The sequence below is a fragment of the Salvelinus alpinus genome, chromosome 17 (genome assembly GCF_045679555.1).
Source record: "Salvelinus alpinus chromosome 17, SLU_Salpinus.1, whole genome shotgun sequence".
Classification (NCBI taxonomy): domain Eukaryota; kingdom Metazoa; phylum Chordata; class Actinopteri; order Salmoniformes; family Salmonidae; genus Salvelinus; species Salvelinus alpinus.
This window is the reverse complement of record NC_092102.1, coordinates 27,331,890-27,346,417: the sequence shown is the minus strand read 5'-3', so window position 1 is coordinate 27,346,417 and position 14,528 is coordinate 27,331,890. Positions and strand designations below refer to the sequence as shown.

Below are 14,528 nucleotides of genomic sequence, written 5' to 3'. Positions count from 1 at the left end.
TTTTTTAAAAATTAATTAGCTAAAATTTCTAAAAAACTGTTTTTGCTTTGTCATTATGGGGTATTGATGAGGATTTTTGTGTTTTGTTGAATAAGTCTGTAACCTAACAAAATGTGTAAGAAGTCAATGGGTCTGAATACTTTCTGAAGGCACTGTATACCCACAGAATTAAATAAACACAATTGACCAATTTTATATATTCCCCATACTCAACTGGCGCACCAGGGTCCATATCCAAAACAGGATCAATACGGACCGTCGGTCCCGAATACCAAAACATTTGGAAAAAATCTTAGTCTGGCTTCGACCCGTGGTCATATAAACACATAAGACATGGAAAAATGTGTAGAGTTGTGTAAAATATCTGCCCCATGCAAAATGAAAAATGTGCTTCTTCTACATTTTCTCTCCGCCAACAAGAGGGGTGTGAACAGTTTGGGGTTGCATGGGTTGCGAGGTGGAGGTTTGTTACTATGCCGATAAATGACTATCCATCCGGACCTTTGCCACCTAGGAAATGTGTGTGACGGGTCCTTTCCAAATAGTACTTGAGTACCCCTGATATATACCATAAACTGATGTCACGCTCTACGAAGAAACGGAGTCAATACATTTATTCTTTCACAGAAATAATGCAAGAATGTCAGAATCACAGGCTATTAAATTAAATTGTACAACAGATGTCCCACACTGCCTCCTTGCTGTGATAGAATTTGCATCACCTAGCTGTGAATGTGCACAGGCATGTATTTGCAGCTCAAGGCTCAGACACGCTCCTTCTCCGGGAGCGGAGTGCTCTGGCTGGGAGGTGAGCTGGAGTGGCCGGCACGGGGATTAGCAGGAGGGAACACGACAAAAACCATGATACCTGTAGAGCACTTGTGGTCAGAGCCTTGCTTACAAATGACACCCTCACAGTGGAGTATGTTCTATTCAACACAAAGACTTGAGATTCACATATCCACAAGGAGTAGCAAATAGACTTCACACAGCTCTCTCTCACACAAACAACCAAACACCAACAGGAGCAATACCATTAACCTTGTGTGTAGTAAAGAATAACTTGGAGAATTTGTTGTTTTTCCCTCTTCTTGCCATTCCACTCAAGCTGCCTTTGCTCTCACACGTTGTAGCCCACCTCTCAATTTGCCCTCCCCCAGCGAGTGTCATCATGACACGCAGCTTTGAAACACACAGCCACAGAATTGCTCACTCTGGCTCCAACGCTGAGGAAAGCAGAACTATTGGGCACGACGAAGAGATGGAATCAGTGCCGACACTTCTTATCACAACTGCAACAGGAGCCAATAAGAGGTTTTCACAGAAATGACTGATGGGCCCCTCTGTTAACCTTGTGAAGAATGTGGTGAACGGATTATCAAAACAGGACCTCAGTGGCTTCTCTTTATTTTCCTCAAGTGTTGGGAAAACTTTATCAGCACTAACAAGCACCAGAGGTCACATACATTTTGTGCTTCACAGCAATTGTTGGCATTCACAGACTGGGAGAGGAACAGGGATGTTCTCACATTGACCAATGTCAACCACCGCTATGGACAACTCCACCTTACCTGGCTTAGAGGCAGCAACTGCAAGTGGGGATGCTGTTAACCCTTTAGGGAGCTCCAATGGCAGCTTGTCCGAAACCAGTGCCTGGGGCATCAGTGGCAGTGGTCCGTGGCTGTTGGCGTGCATGTTAACCCTCATCATCCTGATGACGGCTTGTGGCAACACTCTGTTGATCGCTCTGGTGTTTGCCCAACGCTCCTTACGCAACACCTCCAACTGTTTCCTGGTGTCTCTCTTCCTGTCTGACCTGATGGTGGCTCTGGTGGTGATGCCGCCGGCAATGCTCAATGTGCTGTACGGGGCCTGGGTGTTGTGGCCGGGCTTCTGCCCCGTGTGGCTCTGCTTCGACGTCATGTGCTGTAGTGCCTCCATTCTCAACCTGTGTGTGATCAGCCTGGACCGCTACCTCCTCATCATCTCGCCGCTGCGCTACAAGCAGAGGATGACCCCTCCACGGGCCCTGCTTCTGGTGGGAGGGGCCTGGGGTCTGGCCGCCCTCACCTCCTTCTTGCCCATCAAGATGAACTGGCACAGCTTGGGTCATGGGAGTGGCCATTCCCCAATGCACGGGGCTGGCAGTGCCAATGTCAGCACATACCCAGAGCTGAGCTTGTGGTACCACGCCTCCTACTTCCAGCTGTCGCAGTCCAGTGGCCTGTCCTTCCAATGCTGTCTGCGGGTTACCTTTCCTTTTGCCCTGGTGGCGTCCATCCTCACCTTCTTCCTGCCATCCAGTGCCATCTGCTTCACCTACTGTCAGATTCTCCTGGCGGCGCGGAGACAGGCGAGGCGGGTGGCGGCGCTAAGTCAACCTCCGTACCCGCACCATTCGCCTGGGGAGCCTTCTCACCCTCCGTCATCAGGTGGGGGCGCCGCCGGACATGCTCACCTCGAAGGAGATGACTACAGTCATCAGGAGCACCCTGTGTCACGCCACATGCCGGTGAGAGCGTGGGGTGGTAGAGGAGATGAAGGGGGATACAATAAGGCTACATCCCAATGCTGTATAATCCGTCCCTGCATGATCACTGTGTGCCTGGATAGGTTTCCACCATGGTGCCTTCTCTGCTTCTCATGCCCTCTCAGATTAGTTGTCATGAAGGAAAACAAATGTGGGGATCTAGCTAAAATAATTAGGACACAGCCATTGATTTGGGAGAGATTCAAGAATTTGAGATTACGAAGGTGTTGTGGGCTGATTAGGTGTGTGTACACTCCCCTACATATTTATTTGGACAGTGAAGCTAAAACTTTCAATTTGGGTCTATACTCCAGCATAAAAAAATATATATATGAGGCAACAGTACAGAATGTCACCGTTTATGAGTGTTTTCATGCATTTCTGTTTTACAGTTATGTATCTAATACCCCCCATTTGAAATTCACTTAAAGTGTATTCAATTTAGTCAACAGTTTAGTGTTTGATCCCATATTACTAGCACACAATGATTACATCAAGCTTGTGACTTTCCAAATTTGTTGAATGCATTTGCAGTTTGTTTTGGTTGTGTTTCAGATTATGTTCTGCCCAACAGAAATTCATGGTCAATAACAAATCCTCTGAAAGATACAAAGTGGGAGGAGGGGCAATGGCGCCTGTTGATGGAGAAGTGGTTGCTAGGTAGAATAAATGGCACAGACATTGCATTGTATTTTTCTAGTCAATGACCTGTGCCTACACTCCTGAGATTGAGGGCCTTGGAAAGTAATTCATAACAATGTTATTCCACACAGACTTTTCAATGTTTTCAACAACACTTCACATCTCTTTCAATGTGAGCATTACATCTTGTTAAATGTAAGAGTTAGGCCTACATACCTTTCCTTTTTTCTGAGACTCCTCGACATATCAGGCCAATGATGCATCTAAAGTGACATCTTCTTGTCTTTTCTCCTGAAAGCAATGTGGTGGAAGCTATAATTTATTTTATTTTGCTACTCCAGCTATAAATGTTAGCTTTTGTGTAAGTGCACATTGTTACATAGGTTCTTAAAGCTATTGATACCGGTTTGCTGTTTGTACACAATTAACTTTCTATGCATTAGATTTGTGCTCACTCTGGAAATATTGTTTTAATTCCACTTCATTGTTTTAATTCAAGTTCATTTGCAAATCCTTGAAATCGTGCATGCCGCGAACAGATAAACAGTTTTAGGGCGGCAGGTAGCCTAGAGGTTAAGAGCGTTGTTCTTATCCCCGAGCCAACTAGGTGAAAAATGTGTCGATGTGCCCTTGAGCAAAGTCCTTAACCCTAATTGCTCCTGTAAGTCACTCTGGATAAGAGTGTCTGGAAAATGTTTTAAGAATCATGTAACAATGTGGACCTGTAGCTACCTTGTAAAATTAAATAAATACCTAGGTTTTTGGATTCATTGAGATGCAGTCCTTCCCCGTGTCCGAATACCTATACTAGCATACTACATACTTAAACTGCATACTATGTACTCATTGTCGCATAGCCTACTATTTAGCACCTACCGTTTAGTAAAAAGTAGGCTATACAGTATGCCACAGCCGCAACGCAGTAGCAGCTCCTGACTGGATATGTGGATTTTTCCAAATTCAGACATGCATCACATTAACCAGCATGATAATATCTAATTTCAAATTTGATCAATTTCTCTAAACTCTGAATAGAATAGTAATGGAGTTATGGGCTTACTCAGGCTGGTTATATGCAGACTATCACATTCAACCTACACTTTAGCCCGTATAATCCATCTATCCTATTTTAAAAAGTCTGAAGACAGAAACAGATAATTTGGTTCCATTTCAACAAATGCATTAGTGAAACCAAAGTCCTGTAACATATAAATTAAATCAAATAGCCTAGTAGGCACACCAAAACTTTTCAAATGTTCACATCAAAAGGCTATTGCACAGAAAAACCTGGAACCGCTGGACAGCAACATAAACTAAAGCACTGATCAGTGGGACTGAGATCAAAATGACTGCTAAGGCTTGATCCATAAATGACTGATGTGATTTCAATAACGCAGCCACATCCCGAGATCCACGGTGCCGACAAATTCAGAAATTAAAAGAGGATTTAGTATTTACACTGAAAAAAAATATCAACGCAACATGCAACAACTTCAAAGATTTTATTGAGTTACAGTTCATATAAGGAAATCAGTCAATTGAAATAAATGAATTAGTCCCTTATCCATGGATTTCACATGACTGAGAATAGATATATGCATCAGTTGGTCACAGACACTCTTTTTTTTAAAGTAGGGGCATGGATCAGAAAACCAGTGACCACCATCATGCAGCATGACACATCTCACATCTCCAGCATGACACATCTCCTTTGCATAAAGTTGGTCAGGCTGTTGATTGTGGCCTGTGGATGTTGTCCCACTCATCTTCAATGGCTGTGCGAAGTTGCTGGATATTGGCGGGAACTTAAACACACTTTCGTACAAGTTGATACAGAGCATCCCAAATATGGTCAGTGGGTGACATGTTTGGTGAGTATGCAGGCCATGGAAGAACTGGGACATTTTCAGCTTCCAGTAATTGTGTACAGATCCTTGCGACATGAGGCTGTGCAATATCATGCTGAAACATGAGGTGATGGCAGCAGATGAATGGCACAACAATGGGCCTCAGGATCTCGTCACGGTATCTCTATGCATTCAAATTTTCATCGATAAAATGCAATTGTGTTTGTTGTCTGTAGCTTAAGCCTGCCCATACCATAACCCCACCGCCACCATGGGGCACTCTGTTCACACATTGACATCAGCAAACCACTTTCCCCAACAATGCCATACACGTTGTCTGCCATCTGCCCGGTAAAGTTGAAACCAGGATTTATTCGTGAAGAGCACACTTCTCCAGCATGCCAGTGGCCATCGAAGTTGAGTATTTGCCCACTGAAGTTAGTTACGACATTGAACTGCAGTCATGTCAAGACCCTGGTTAGGACGAAGAGCAGGCAGATGAGCTTCCCTGAGACGGTTTCTGACAGTTTGTGCAGAAATTCTTTGGTTGTGCAAACCCACAGTTTCATCAACTGTTCTCAGACAATCCCGCAGGTGAAGAAGCCGGATGTGGTCCTGGGCTGGCATGGTTACACAGTGGACATTCCTGCAGTCAGCGTGCCAATTGCACTGTCCCTCAAAACTTGAGACATCTGTGGCATTATGTTACGTGACAAATCTGCACATTTTAGAGTTGCTTTTTATTGTCGCCAGCACAAGGTGCACCTATGTAATGATCATGCTCTTTAATCAGCTTCTTGATATGCCACACCTGTCAGGTGGATGGATTATCTTGACAAAGGAGAAATGCTCACGAACAGGAATGTAAACAAACATTTTAGAGAAAAGCTTTTTCTGCATTTCTGGGATCATTTATTTCAGCTCATGAAACATGAGACCAACACTTTACATGTTGTGTTTATATTTTTGGTCAGTGTAGTTTAAAAGAGAACAAACACTTTTCAATGAGAAAACAGAAATCCGCTATTCAGCACCTTCCCAATTAAGCAGCCTAGTTTTTTTGTCTGGCTACTTGAAGACAACCAGGGCCTATCACTCGCAGCCAACCTCTTCCAATGCATTGTGGAAAACTGTGCATCAAATTATACTAGATGAAGAACTGAAATGAATAGGCCATTACATCATGACATTTTAAACCATACTAGATTTTTGAAAATTCACATTCTAGAAAACCTATTTTCGCATACTGAGAATACATTATTGCGTTGTTTCCCGCTATTAGTTGATTTCAGTAGTGCATCTCCATATCTAATTAACCAGCTGTTGTCACACCGAAATGAGTATGACATCCGGGCATTTAAAGTATACTTGATTTTTTAAATGTCGCATACTATTAAACCGTTTTTTTTGCATACTCAAACGGCCTATTTAGGATGCAAGTACAGGTATTCGGACACGGCCCTTGTCTCTGACAGCCCTGTCTGTCCCTCTGTCCTCAGTTGTCGGTGAACAGCGAGCGGCGGCTGGCCCACCGGCAGGGACGAAGGGCAGTGAAGGCCAGTCTGACCCTGGGAGTCCTGCTGGGCCTCTTCTTCAGCGCCTGGCTGCCCTTCTTCATCACCAACATGGCCCAGGTCAGTGGCTCAAACTGCATCGGCCTCTTTATCAAAGAGTGATTTAAACAAACTATTCCATTAATGTCAAGCATAGAAGAGTATACATGTTCTCCTGAAATCCTAGTGAAATCTCAATTCCCAAACGTTCACTTTACCTCCACATTAATAAAGAAATTGGCCTATAAAATGCACAATCGAATCTGGTCATTATTTCTCTTTGATATCAATGATATTGTTTCTTCTTGCAGCGCTTGCAGTAAACTTTGGGATTCAAAGCACATTTCAATCGAGGGCTTTTCAAAAAATGATGAGCTAAACACTAGGGGATCATCTAGCTGCTCTGAGCAGAGATGAATAGAAATCTTTAAATTGGTTGAAGCTCATCTTCTCAGGGTCGAAACTTACAAACCACATGCACACAGTATATTGTATAGCACATCTGTTATCATTATGTTTGTGTACACCTTCCCTATTCATTGCCAATTATTCCCTGTATTACAAAACCTGGACCACATCCATTCCATGTGTGACGCTCCATCTTATGGCAATTAAGCTTGCTTTGTGTGTGCTCTGAGGTTGCCTTACTCCTGTGGGAAAGGTGTCAGCTAGAACAGGGTTTCCCAAACTCAGTTATTTGAACTAGCTGTGTAGTGCTAAGAAAATACCAAAGCGTGCACCAAAACGGGGTGGGGGGTGGGGTCAAGTGGATACTAAATAGATTGGCTGTATGAATAGAAATGGATGCCGGTCAAGTGGAATAATAAGCAGTAGAAAATTAAAGACAGGAATTTTTGCTTGAAAATGTTCCCTTATCTACTGGAACATACTGTATATTTGATGTCCACTCATCCTTCTTGAATTTATTTTACTTTTGCCAAAACAATTTTTTTATATTGTAATATTATTGTAAGATGTCTCACATGTAGAGTATATCTTCATTCACAGTGAAAAACTAACATTTTGGAATCCTATTTCTTTCAATTCAGGTCTGTGGTCTTCATCTGAGCTCCATATTTTATTCGCCTCAGTGACTCGTTTGGGTGTTTTTACTGTTCCATCACCCAGGTTTATCATTGCTGGAGTGTTGCCATGTGGTTCAGCATAAAAGCAATGTGTGAAATACAATTGGGGGGGGTGGGGCTCATCCCAAGAATGTGTAAATACCATGGTCTTTTTGGGGTTGTAGAATTTTAGGGAGAAAAATGATAAGATGCTTGATTAGATGAAAGAAGCTAAACATAAAATGTACCCCCCTTCACCATTTGCTCATTATCTAAAATCAAGGGGAGCATGTTAATCTTCAGGATTAAGTGTGTGACATAAAATGATTTAATCTAAATTGGTACTTATCGTTGTCCTGCTTTCAGGCTTTCAATGATCCAGTCATTTCATTTCCCATCTGTGTCCCTCACTTCACTCCTCCAGAATATAGCAGACAGAGGGCTCAAGTGTCTGTCTTCCTTTCACATGCAATGTGGTATGTGAACACCCCCCTCCCTTTTTCCTGCTTCTCACTCACTGCCTCCCTCATTCATCTTCATAATATAGGACACTCCAACAGCAGTCTTCTCCCTTTCTCTCTGATATGCCATAGTGAGCCAGTCTTTCACCCTCCTATGGGTTATGTCCCTATATGTATAAGCAGTATATACATATATGTGTATATGTGTGTGTGTATGTATGTATGTATATGTATGTTCTACTTAGGTTCTGTACGCTAATGAAAATAGCCTTTACAATATTATTTTCTGTTTTACCTCTTACTGGCTACATATTTCCTATAAGAATACTTTTCATTAAAAAAATTGTTTCACAACATCTTCATGCTACGTACATACTGAACACAACCCCGGTGCCTGCCTTTTGCTCTCTCTCTCTCGTCAGGCGGTATGCGAGTGTGTTCCCCCGGCGCTCTTTGACACCATCACCTGGCTGGGCTACTGTAACAGCACCATGAACCCCATCATCTACCCGCTGTTCATGCGTGACTTCAAACAGGCCCTGGGGAGGCTGCTGCCCTGCTGCTCCACCCACTCGCCCCGCAGACCCTCACTGGCGCTCTCCCTCTCCCTCCGCAACTCTGGCGAGCCCAACTTGCCCACGGAGCCCCCTTCCCTGGCCTCCGACCCCCCACAGCCCCCCGCCACCGCCACAGACGCCGTCAACCTGTTTGACGACGACCACGCTGGGATTGAGCTGCCTCTGCTGTTGCCCAATCAGGTGGACACGCTGGACTGAAGGGGAGGATGGAGAGTAGAGTGTGAAGAGATGTTACATACTGTAACTTATTACCACCAAGGGGAACTTGGCTGAGGGGAAAGGTTGGAGGAAGGTGTAATGTTAAACTCATCAAAGCGGCACTTGTGGGTGGTAGCTAGATGGAAAAATAATCTAGACTGTGCAATTTAGTGAGCATACAGGGCAGGAGTGGATGAGAGAGAGCTAGGTGCTGAGAATCACTGGGTGACTGCATTAGATGACATCACTGTGATAACCATTATAAAAAATGCCAGGGACTCATTCATGCTGCATTGTCTTCATATCCACAAAAGTGGGAGGATGTCTATAACTAGTATTGTAATTAAATGTTTTTAATTAACATCCTGCCTACATTAAAATTACATTACTTTAACACACTATACAGTGCATACATTATTCATCACTTATTAGGCTGCCATAGTTAAATACATCCAAAAGCCCTAAGGGGTTCACATGTTCATGATTAGTTCAATTAAGATGTTTTTCACTGGAAGTTGCCATTTGTGTCCACTGATGTCTTCACTGAGTGTTCTGGCACCTGAGTGTGCTGAGAAGCTAAAGGAGGTCTTTCCACACACAACTGTGATGTTGTTGGTAATTCAAGTTGAGAAGAGGCAGAAGAACTGCAGTTGGTCCTATAACCTCCTATGTTCGCCTGTTTGGTCCCATGTGTTGATGTGTTCCCTCAAACTCGATATGGGAAGCTGCACCGTTGTCCTTATGGCATTCCGCATTCCCCTCAGAACTATGTTGCAGGTTACCCTGAACACAATATTTTCGGAGAAGGAAAAGTGGGCTTTCTGGACATATTTTCAACCCTTCGTAGATGGAAATGAAATATGTATACTGTGGAGTTGTAATAACTGGACATTATTTGACACTTTATAGATTTCACGTTGTGTAACTGAAGTTTTGTTGTGAATAAAAACACCATGTTGCTAAATTATGCTCGTTGACGGTGACGACATCGTGATGTGACAGACAATGGTTTAGCTTATTTGAACTTGACTGGCGCCGCGCACGAGAGTCGGGCACGAGTGACATTCCGAGATATTTCCCTATTCCTATTTGCTATGGCCTATTTCAATAAATGTTATATACAGAACGCAAGAGAGAATGGTAGGCTAGACAGAGCAGAGAACTCCACCAAAGCAGTGCAAAATGTCCAGTCAGAAAATATTGTTTCTCTCTGTCGGATGCATGGGCCTTATAGCCTAAACCTATTCATTTAAAAAAATATATACTCTAACAGTAGTTCCCAAACTTTTTATAGTCCCATACCCCTTCAAACATTCAACCTCCAGCTGTGTACCCCCACTAGCACCAGGGTCAGCGCACTCTCAAATGTTGTTTTTTGCCATCATTGTAAGCCTGCCACACACACACTATACGATACATTTATTAAACATAAGACTGAATGTGAGTTTTTGTCACAACCGCACTTGTGGAAAGTGACAAAGAGCTCTTATAGGACCAGGGCACAAATAATAATAATCAATACTTGTTCATGTTCATGATTAGTTCAATTAAGATGTTTTTCACTGGAAGTTGCCATTTGTGTCCACTGATGTCTTCACTGAGTGTTCTGGCACCTGAGTGTGCTGAGAAGCTAAAGGAGGTCTTTCCACACACAACTGTGATGTTGTTGGTAATTCAAGTTGAGAAGAGGCAGAAGAACTGCAGTTGGTCCTATAACCTCCTATGTTCGCCTGTTTGGTCCCATGTGTTGATGTGTTCCCTCAAACTCGATATGGGAAGCTGCACCGTTGTCCTTATGGCATTCCGCATTCCCCTCAGAACTATGTTGCAGGTTACCCTGAACACAATATTTTCGGAGAAGGAAAAGTGGGCTTTCTGGACATATTTTCAACCCTTCGTAGATGGAAATGAAATATGTATACTGTGGAGTTGTAATAACTGGACATTATTTGACACTTTATAGATTTCACGTTGTGTAACTGAAGTTTTGTTGTGAATAAAAACACCATGTTGCTAAATTATGCTCGTTGACGGTGACGACATCGTGATGTGACAGACAATGGTTTAGCTTATTTGAACTTGACTGGCGCCGCGCACGAGAGTCGGGCACGAGTGACATTCCGAGATATTTCCCTATTCCTATTTGCTATGGCCTATTTCAATAAATGTTATATACAGAACGCAAGAGAGAATGGTAGGCTAGACAGAGCAGAGAACTCCACCAAAGCAGTGCAAAATGTCCAGTCAGAAAATATTGTTTCTCTCTGTCGGATGCATGGGCCTTATAGCCTAAACCTATTCATTTAAAAAAATATATACTCTAACAGTAGTTCCCAAACTTTTTATAGTCCCATACCCCTTCAAACATTCAACCTCCAGCTGTGTACCCCCACTAGCACCAGGGTCAGCGCACTCTCAAATGTTGTTTTTTGCCATCATTGTAAGCCTGCCACACACACACTATACGATACATTTATTAAACATAAGACTGAATGTGAGTTTTTGTCACAACCGCACTTGTGGAAAGTGACAAAGAGCTCTTATAGGACCAGGGCACAAATAATAATAATCAATACTTTTGCACTTTATTTTACCATCTTACATTAAAAAAACGTATTTGTTAATCAAAAAAATTTGAGTAAGAGGACAAGTACATTAGAGTGTCTAGCTTGAGAAACAGAAGCCTCACAAGTCCTTAACTGGCAGCAAAGAGGCAACTCCGGGATGCTGGCCTTCTAGGCAGAGTTCCTCTGTCCAGTGTCTGTGTTATTTTACCCATCTTAATCTTTTATTTTTATTGGCCAGTCTGAGATATGGCTTTTTCTTTGCAACTCTGCCTAGAAGGCCAGCATCCCAGAGTCGCCTCTTCACTGCTGACGTTGAGACTGGTGTTTTGCGGGACCTATTTAATGAAGCTGCCAGTTGAGGACTTGTGAGGCGTCTGTTTCTCAAACTAGACACTCTAATGTACTTGTCCTCTTGCTCAGTTGTGTACCGGGGCCTCCCACTCCTCTTTCTATTCTGGTTAGAGCCAGTTTGCACGGATCTGTGAAAGGAGTAGTGCACAGCGTTGTACGAGATCTTCAGTTTCTTGGCAATTTCTCGCATGGAATAGCCTTCATGTCTCAGAACAAGAATAGACTGACAAGTTTCAGAAGAAAAGTCTTTGTTCCTGGCCATTTTGAGCCTGTAATCGAACCCACAAGTGCTGATGCTCCAGATACTCAACTAGTCTAAAGGCCAGGTTTATTGCTTCTTTAATCAGAACAACAGTTTATAGCTGTGCTAACATAATTGCAAAAGGGTTTTCTAATGATCAATTTGGCTTTTAAAATTATAAACTTGGATTAGCTAACACAGCATGCCATTGGAACGCAGGAGTGATGGTTGCTGATAATGGGCCTCTGTACGCCTATGTAGATATTCCATAAAACATTTGCCGTTTCCAGCTACAGTAAGGACATTTCTAAGTGACCCCAAACTTTTGAACGGTAGTGTGTATACAGTGCCTTGCAAAAGTATTCATCCCGCTTGGCGTTTTTCCTATTTTGTTGCAGTACAACCTGTAATTTAAATAGATTTTTATTTGGATTTCATGTAATGGACATACACAAAACAGTCCAAATTGGTGAAGTGAAATGTTTTTTTTTTTTTTAACAACGTAAAAGTGGTGCGTGCATATGTATTCACCCCCTATACTATGAAGCCCCTAATTAAAATCTGGTGCAACAAATTACCTTCATAAGTCACATAATTGGTTAAATAACGTCCACCTGTGTGCAATCTAAGTGTCACATGATCTCAGGATATATACACCTGTTATGAAAGGCCCCAGAGTCTGCAACACCACTAAGCAAGCACACCATGAAGACCAAGGAACTCTCCACACAGGTCAGGGTTTTTTTACTGTGGATATAGATACTTTTGTACCTATTTCCTCCAGCATCTTCACAAGGTCCTTTACTGTTGTTCTGGGATTGATTTGCACTTTTCACACCAAAGTACGTTCATCTCTAGGAGACAGAACGCGTCTCCTTCATGAGCGGTATGACGGCTGCGTGGTCCCATGGTGTTTATACTTGCGTACTATTGTTTGTACAGATGAACGTTGTACTTTCAGGCATTTGGAAATTGCTCCCAAGGATGAACCAGACTTGTGGAGGTCTACCATTTCCCCCCCCCCCCCCCCCCCCCTGAGGTCCTGGCTGATTTCTTTTGATTTTCCCATGATGTCAAGCAAAGAGACACAGAGTTTGAAGGTAGGCCTTGAAATACATCCACAGGTACACCTCCAATTGACTCAAATGATGTCAATTAGCCTATCAGAAGCTTCTAAAGCCATGACATCATTTTCTGGAATTTTCCAAGCTTTTTAAAAGCACAGTCAACTTAGTGTATGTAAACTTCTGACCCACTGGAATTGTGATAGTGAGATAATCTGTCTGTAAACAATTGTTGGAAAAATTACTTGTCATGCACAAAGTAGATGTCCTAACCGACTTGCCAAAACTATAGTTTGTTAACAAGAGATTTGTGGAGTGGTTGAAAAACGAGTTTTAATGACTCCAACATAAGTGTATGTAAACTTCTGACTTCAACTGTGTGTATATAATATTTTTAAATGTAAAATCACATTTATATTTGGCGTACCGCCGCCGGCATTGCCCCAGTTTGGAAGTATCTGGTATATAACACACTCCTTAACTATCTTGTCTAGCCATTTAAAAAAACCTAGGCTGTGTTCCTTTCTCTCTCCATACTATAGGCTATGAATATGACTTTGGGCTTTCATTGCTTTATGCATGCATAGCTTTCTCCCGGTCAAACAATTAATACTTGTAACAGAGTTCCATCTCAAAAAGTTGTTTGAATTGCCTAAACATAAGGTAGCCAGGGGAACAATAATGAGAGAGAACAAACCATATCAATATGGAAATCAAAACTGGATGGTGTTCAGAGATGGATGGGAGGGGTTGAGTGGAGCTGAATGACAATATGAATAGAAAAATGTAATGACAAGTTTAAACTCTCCATGCAAGGTTGAAAACCAAATGGCCAACCCTCCTACTAGACCTATCATAAAAGCTATAAGACAAAAAAAAAGTTAAAAGTTATGAACCAAAGCCTATTTACCAAATATTCTAACAGCCTAAGAAGGTGTTGTCCTTAAATTGAGAGATTGCACAAACAACATTAAGAGAAGAGGATGAGGCAATTATTATCAGGTCCTGAGGATGGTAAACTTTGCTTCTATCCAGCCCATGATTTATCCTAACTGACTTTGCTCTGTTATGTGCGCGATCCACTAGGGCTGACCCCATTTAGTCGACTGGTTGATGGGTTGTTGGTCGACAGATGTATTTTTTCGTCTAGCAGGCGCAAATATAACCTAGCACACAAGACACCTGTCTGACTCACGCCTGTCTCAGTTGACTAATCCATTGCTAAGGCCACATGGATGGCACTGTCCATCACTCTAAGCAGTGGTGATTTTAGCATGTAAATCTTGGTGGGGCAAAAAAAAAATGTATGCAAAACACAACACTAAACAATACATTATTTACACTATAACGGTGTCCACAAACTGTTAGGGCCTACATAAAACTGTCCCAACAGCAGAGCTTTCTTTTCAGCACCATGGATTCAAATCACATT

At 42.5% G+C, this 14,528-nt stretch overlaps 1 protein-coding gene across 1 annotated transcript; it reads left to right on the top strand.

Annotated features, from left to right (window-relative positions):
* The first annotated feature begins 1,212 nt into the window (after positions 1-1,212).
* On the top strand, positions 1,213-11,352 carry LOC139542629 (5-hydroxytryptamine receptor 6-like). Its single transcript, XM_071348285.1, has 3 exons — positions 1,213-2,512; positions 6,519-6,653; positions 8,520-11,352. Exons 1-3 carry the CDS (start codon positions 1,538-1,540, stop codon positions 8,871-8,873), a joined length of 1,464 nt encoding a protein of 487 aa, XP_071204386.1. The 5' UTR covers positions 1,213-1,537; the 3' UTR covers positions 8,874-11,352.
* Positions 11,353-14,528: the final 3,176 nt, after the last annotated feature.